Source organism: Salvelinus sp. IW2-2015, linkage group LG32 (assembly GCF_002910315.2).
Source record: "Salvelinus sp. IW2-2015 linkage group LG32, ASM291031v2, whole genome shotgun sequence".
NCBI classification, from domain to species: Eukaryota; Metazoa; Chordata; class Actinopteri; order Salmoniformes; family Salmonidae; genus Salvelinus; species Salvelinus sp. IW2-2015.
In genome coordinates, this window is record NC_036871.1 from 37,539,649 (window position 1) to 37,547,030 (window position 7,382).

Genomic DNA, 7,382 nt, shown 5'->3' on the forward strand with positions numbered 1-7,382 from the left:
ACTCTATTGCTGTTGTGAAAGCAGCAGCTACTCTTCCTGGGGTCCACACAGAACATGAACCATGACATATAATGACCATGACATCTATACATGAACCATGACATATACATGAACCATGACATATACATGAACCATGACATAATACATGAACCATGACATAATAGCATGAAAACCATGCGACCATAATACATACTGAACATGACATAAATACATGAACCATGACATACATACATGAACCATGACATAATACATGAACCATGACATAATACCCATTGAACTGAAACCTAATGGGGTTTATCTCCGTCCTACTCCCTCCTCTCTTCCCTCTCTCCTCCCTCCTCTCCCTCTCTCCTTCCCTCTCTCCTTTCCCTCCCTCTCTCCTCTCTCTCCCTCTCTCCTTCCCTCTCTCTTCTCCCTCCCTCTCTCTTCCCTCTCCCGCCCTGGTTGGACCTGACGGAGAGAGATGTCTTGTGGAACACATCTGATACAGGCTGGGCCAAGTCTGCCTGGAGTAGTGTCTATGCCCCCTGGATCCAGGGAGCCTGTGTCTTCATCCACCATATGCCCCGCTTCGACAGTCACACTGTACTAGAGGTGCGCTTGTGTGTGGTGTGTGTGTGGTGTGTGTGTGTGGTGTGTTCATACACCATATGGTCTGAAAACAACACCTATTCCCTTACATCTTTGATGTCAGCACATCTGAGGGAAGTGGATCGCTTCAGATCTGCAGGCACTGCATTTGACCACTAGAGGGCCCTGCATGTCCATTCTCACTCCATAGAACCCCTCTGTGTCTTCCACTGCATTTGACCACTAGAGGGCCCTGCATGTCCATTCTCACTCCATAGAACCCCTTTGTCGCTCCACTACATTTGACCACTAGAGGGCCCTGCATGTCCATTCTCACTCCATAGAACCCCTCTGTGTCTTCCACTGCATTGACCACTGAGAGGCCCTGCATGTCCATTCTCACTCCATAGAACCTCTCTCAGTGTCTTCCACTGCAGGTGTGTGTCGTGGCTAGGTTAATACTGAATGTAGTGGGGAAATGTTGTTATTTCATGTCATTACAGATACTTCATGTGTTTTTCTTTGAAGACTCTGTCCAGCTACCCCATATCCACATTCTGCACGGCTCCGACTGCTTATCGAATGCTAGTACAAGAGGACATGTCCAGGTATTTGCTTACACACTGATTAAATAAGGGCTCCTTTTTAGTTTACARCCAAATCGTTATTCACATCTGAGACATCTCTTTTTTGTCAGTTATAATTTCAGCAACTTGCAGCATTGTTTGTGTGCTGGTGAACCCATCAACCCAGAGGTGATGGGGAAGTGGAGGAATGCCACTGGACTGGACATCTACGAAGGATATGGACAAACTGAAACTGTGAGTTAAGTTAGAGGTGATAAAAGGTTGCCCAGAGAATGGTTTCTTAGCTTCTCTGTCATTTCACTTCCAGGTACTGATAGCTGGTACTTTTAAGGGCATGAAGATCAAAGCCGGGGCTTTTGGGAAGGCTTCACCAGAGTATGATGTGCAGGTATATGCAGTCGACAGACAACAGTGTGGAAGATTATCCAAGTCATTCATTCGTGTAATGTGTGCTAAACCATCAGCATTAACCAATGTGTAATCAATAAAGTTTTGATACAAACTGCGGACATTGGCAGCATTTGTGTTCCTATCTCAGGTCGTAGATGAAGCCGGTAATGTCTTGCCCAGAGGAGCGGAGGGGAACCTTGGTATCAGAGTGAAACCACACAAGCCCTTCTCCCTGTTTACTGAATACACAGTATGTACGCCCACTTCACTGCAAGTCAACTAGCCACTTGGTCTCCCTGTCTGTTTTCTTCCAATAGCAATTGATGAAGTATCCACATCATTGATTGTTATTTTATTTAGCCTTTATTTAACTAAGCAAGTCAGTTAAGAACAAATTCTTATTTACAATGACGGCCTACACCGGAAGACGCTGGGCCAATTGTGCGCCGCCCTATGGGACTCCYAATCACAGCTGGTTGTGATACAGCCTGGATTGATTGATTAATTGATTGATTGACTGACTGACTAGTCCTTGAATTTGATATTGATTTGAACCTTCTGAAATACATTGAGACTTGGTTTGTTTCCTTGCATCTTAATATTGTACTATTTGTATACACGTCTATGCAGGGTGACCCTGRTCGAACAGCAGAGTGCTATGTTGGGGACTTCTACCTGACTGGAGACAGGGGTGTCATGGATGAGGACGACTACTTGTGGTTCGTGGGTCGAGCTGATGACGTCATCCTGTCAGCTGGGTAACACTACGGTCGACTTCCTGCCCAGGCCTTGCATTGCATCAACCAATGGTTGCGTGCCACATCATCGACTGTGCAGTTGGGAATTAGATTGCTATGTCMTTATGCTGTGTTCGTAACCAAGTGGGAGGTGGGAATTTACCAGTTGTGAAGTTGTAAATACCAGTTGGATGCGTTCACGTGCTTTGAACTTGTTGARAAACCCCGATTGGCTAATGGCCAAATAGCTGAGTAAACACTAAACTGAAAATACAGTTATCATACTTGTAAACAAATTATAGTGTTCAAAAACTATATTAATACATTGTTTTTATAAATAATGTTTTGTTGTTGCATTTAAMTGCCGAAAATGCTGTTATCGAGGTCGTTTCCTTAGGAGATGAGGTCAGAGGTCACTATGCGGGAGCTCAGCATRATAGTTTCCCACTAGTAATTACCAGTTGGAGGGCTGTTGAACATTTCTCCCAGTTTTATGTGTAAATTCCCACTTTCCTGTTCATTACTAACGCAGCGTTAGCTGACATGTAAATACCTATCCAGGCGTTGTAAGATCTGCCATGTCTCAGCAATGTAGTCGGGCAGGAACTCAACCTACATCTGTACCTATATCTATGGGGCACAAAGGTCAATTTAAAGTTCTTCTCAGTCCGTGAATAAGCTCAATCTGAGTCAGTCAACTAAACATTTTTGTTCAGTTTTCCAATCACCCTATTTGCCCGGGACTAGTATTACTAGAGAACGTTGGTGATGTAATTATTACTCCAGAACGTCCGTTATTCCAAAGGACRATTCGGACAGGATTGTTTTTTTCCAAACTGGCCCCTATAATGATGACTTTTTTTCAATAATTTGACAGTTATGACGGAAGCCTGTAGGTTTTTATTCTAGGTGTGGAGATATTTCAACATGTCCAGGTGATACAGGCACACTGATAACTCCAGCTTGGTTCCCAAGTTTCTAAATCAGCTTTGGTGTAGTGTTCCCATAATATTTGAATTGAGGAAGTGTCATCATAATCATCAGAATATTTCTGCAGTACGTCCTAAATGCCCCCCAGACTTCAGATGTGAGCTGAACAGGGCACTTGCACCTGAGATGTGTTTTAAGACTATGAATGAGAAAGTGAACTTATCATTTCCAAATGTTTAGGTCAGTTCTATGCTGCTTTGCCATCTATTAACAGCAACTTTTGCATCAAATAGGCCCAATATTTTTTTACAGATGCATTTGACAATATTCAATTCATAATCACAAAATACACTGCTCAAAAAAATAAAGGGAACACTTAAACAACACAATGTAACATATATATATATATATATACACTGCTCAAAAAAATAAAGGGAACACTTAAACAACACAATGTAACTCCAAGTCAATCACACTTCTGTGAAATCAAACTGTCCACTTAGGAAGCAACACTGATTGACAATAAATTTCACATGCTGTTGTGCAAATGGAATAGACAAAAGGTGGAAATTATAGGCAATTAGCAAGACACCCCCAAAAAAGGAGTGATTCTGCAGGTGGTGAACAACAGACCACTTCTCAGTTCCTATGCTTCCTGGCTGATGTTTTGGTCACTTTTGAATGCTGGCGGTGCTCTCACTCCAGTGGTAGCATGAACGGAGTCTACAACCCACACAAGTGGCTCAGGTAGTGCAGTTCATCCAGGATGGCACAACAATGCGAGCTGTGGCAAAAAGGTTTGCTGTGTCTGTCAGCGTGTGTCCAGAGCATGGAGGCGCTACCAGGAGACAGGCCAGTACATCAGGAGACGTGGAGGAGGCCGTAGGAGGGCAACAACCCAGCAGCAGGACCGCTACCTCCGCTTTGTGCAAGGAGGTGCACTGCCAGAGCCCTGCAAAATGACCTCCAGCAGGCCACAAATGTGCATGTGTCAGCATATGGTCTCACAAGGGGTTTGAGGATCTCATCTCGGTACCTAATGGCAGTCAGGCTACCTCTGGCGAGCACATGGAGGGCTGTGCGGCCCCACAAAGAATGCCACCCACACCATGACTGACCCACCGCCAAACGGGTCATGCTGGAGGATGTTGCAGGCAGCAGAACGTTCTCCACGGCGTCTCCAGATCTGTCACGTCTGTCACATGTGCTCAGTGTGAACCTGCTTTCATCTGTGAAGAGCACAGGGCGCCAGTGGCGAATTTGCCAATCTTGGTGTTCTCTGGCAAATGCCAAACGTCCTGCACGGTGCTGGGCTGTAAGCACAACCCCCATGTGGACGTCGGGCCCTCATACCACCCTCATGGAGTCTGTTTCTGACCGTTTGAGCAGACACATGCACATTTGTGGCCTGCTGGAGGTAATTTTGCAGGCTCTGGCAGTGCACCTCCTTGCACAAAGGCGGAGGTAGCGGTCCTGCTGCTGGTTTGTTGCCCTCCTACGGCCTCCTCCACGTCTCCTGATGTACTGGCCTGTCTCCTGGTAGCGCCTCCATGCTCTGGACACTACGCTGACAGACACAGCAAACCTTTTTGCCACAACTCGCATTGTTTGTGCCATCCTGGATGAACTGCACTACCTGAGCCACTTGTGTGGGTTGTAGACTCCGTCTCATGCTACCACTAGAGTGAGAGCACCGCCAGCATTCAAAAGTGACCAAAACATCAGCCAGGAAGCATAGGAACTGAGAAGTGGTCTTTGTTCACCACCTGCAGAATCACTCCTTTTTGGGGTGTCTTGCTATTGCCTATATTTCCACCTTTTGTCTATTCCATTTGCACAACAGCATGTGAAATTTATTGTCAATCAGTGTTGCTTCCTAAGTGGACAGTTTGATTTCACAGAAGTGTGATTGACTTGGGTTACATTGTGTTGTTTAAGTGTTCCCTTTATTTTTTTGAGCAGTGTATATAAACCAAAGCATTCACTGTGAAAGTTGATACATGTAGGCCATTTATATAAAACCTATGCGGAGCACTTATTTATGGAATCAGTTATCGTTTCTTACTCAAACCGCGAGCGAGCAACCTCTGTCAAACTCAGACATTTCTCTCAAAAACACAGGGAAGTCGTTCGCACAGGACTAGCGTTATCCGAGGACCTTGGAGTTCGCCAAAAAACAGTAGGTTATTCTGGCTGGGATTGTTACTCTCTCTGCCATGTAAAAATTACTGACATGCCAGATTCGGACGGGACTAAAATTACAAATGTGGTGTTTTGTGCTCGTGCACATAATTACATTACACAACCTCCCTAGTAAAACGAATCCTGTCTGAATAGGACTAAAGTCTGGGTTGGTTGTTTAGGTACCGTATTCGTAGTACTAATCTTGTCTGAATAGGACTAAAGTCTGGGTTGGTTGTTTAGGTACCGTATTTGTAGTAAAACGATCCTGTCTGAATAGGACTAAAGTCTGGGTTGGTTGTTTAGGTACCGTATTCGTAGTAAAACTAATCCTGTCTGAATAGGACTAAAGTCTGGGTTGGTTGTTTAGGTACCGTATTCGTAGTAAAACTAATCCTGTCTGAATAGGACTAAAGTCTGGGTTGGTTGTTTAGGTACCGTATTCGTAGTAAAACTAATCCTGTCTGATTAGGACTAAAGTCTGGGTTTGGTTGTTTTAGGTACCGTATTGGTCCATTTGAGGTGGAGAACGCTTTGATTGAACACCAGGCTGTGGCTGAGTCAGCCGTGGTCAGCAGCCCTGACCCTATCAGAGGAGAGGTACAGTATGGATGGATCAATCAAATCCATTAAAGTAATAGGTCATCCTCATCCAGAATCAAAGCAGTCAGATGATGTCAGAGCTCAGAAGTTGTTAGACTATGGACTATCTTGTTATATCTCAATAAATGAACCTATATTGGCTTCAATCCCAAAATCATTCGTAGCGACTGTACTATAATTGGGCTCCCGAGTGGCGCAGCGGTCTAAGGCACTGTATCTCAGTGCTAGGGGCATCACTACAGACCCTGGTTCGATTCCAGGCTGTATCACAACTGGCTGTGATTGGAGTCCCATAGGGCGGCGCACAATTGGGCTAGCGTCGTCCGGGTTTGGCCGTTGTAAAGAAGAATTTGTTCTTCACTGACTTGCCTAGTTAAATAAAGGTTAAATAAAAGTTACATAAAACAATGCAGTTAATATGTCATCCATCTTTCCAGGTTGTGAAGGCATTTGTTGTTCTAACAGCAGAGTACAAATCTCAAGATCAAGATCAACTTAAGAAAGAATTACAGACGCATGTGAAGAAAGTTACTGCACCGTACAAGTATCCACGCAAGGTAAGTGTTATTCTTTTGTTGAGAAAAAGCTTGATCAATATCTATTAGAAGGCAAAATAAGGTATTTAGACTTTTCTCATCTTCACAGATAGAGTTTGTGGACCAGCTACCAAAGACAGTTAGTGGTAAAATCAGAAGAGTGGAGCTAAGGAACAAAGAATGGGGAAGATCCTGAATGGGTTGACGATCATCTGTTGTATTGTTGTTGTTGGAACAGTGAAGAGAAGTCGGTTTCTGTCTTTTCCTACTAGCAACGACTTTGCCGATAACTACTTCATTGAGGAAAAATGTACTTACTGTGACGGTGATATGTGGTTGTCTCACCTAGCTATCTTAAGATGAATGCACTAACTGTAAGTTGCTCTGGATAAGAGCGACTGGTAAATTACTCAAATTAAAATGTCAAATGAATCAAAACATCTGTGAAATGAATGGCACGTCTTTTTCTATTTGTCTCCATCATTGCATGAATAGCTACTTCACATTGGTATGAATGAAAAAAAACTTGAAGAATAAACTTTTGATTCAGTATATTACAGCACTGTGTGTGTGTACGTGCATGTGTTATTCCGTGAACAGCAGCAGTGATTTACTAGACAAATTAAGGCCCAAAGCAAAGTGATAATATTGAGAAAATAAACATCTATTCCTGTACAAACCTCTTTTTTTATTATCCCATGATCCTCGGAGGTCTTCAACTGAAGATTCTAGTTCTCTGCATGTTCTGCTTCACACACTTGTTGGTGTTGATTACAGTGTGCAGTCCAGGTAGACCCCTGGGTACTGGAGCATACCACAGCCCACGCCCCAGGACACCACCCCTAACA

At 43.9% G+C, this 7,382-nt stretch overlaps 1 protein-coding gene across 2 annotated transcripts in view; it reads left to right on the forward strand.

The window, feature by feature from the left end:
* Positions 1–7,093, forward strand: part of acsm3 (acyl-CoA synthetase medium chain family member 3) — an 18,524-nt gene extending 11,431 nt beyond the window's left edge. For both annotated transcript variants that reach the window (XM_023977688.1, XM_023977687.2), the window contains exons 7-15: positions 441–594; positions 1,099–1,178; positions 1,268–1,391; positions 1,465–1,545; positions 1,696–1,797; positions 2,178–2,305; positions 5,896–5,995; positions 6,436–6,555; positions 6,644–7,093. In XM_023977688.1, the coding sequence (XP_023833456.1) occupies positions 441–594; positions 1,099–1,178; positions 1,268–1,391; positions 1,465–1,545; positions 1,696–1,797; positions 2,178–2,305; positions 5,896–5,995; positions 6,436–6,555; positions 6,644–6,730 (976 nt within the window). In that variant the 3' untranslated portion in view covers positions 6,731–7,093. The remainder of the gene's footprint in view (positions 1–440; positions 595–1,098; positions 1,179–1,267; positions 1,392–1,464; positions 1,546–1,695; positions 1,798–2,177; positions 2,306–5,895; positions 5,996–6,435; positions 6,556–6,643) is intronic.
* The last annotated feature ends 289 nt before the right edge of the window (positions 7,094–7,382 follow it).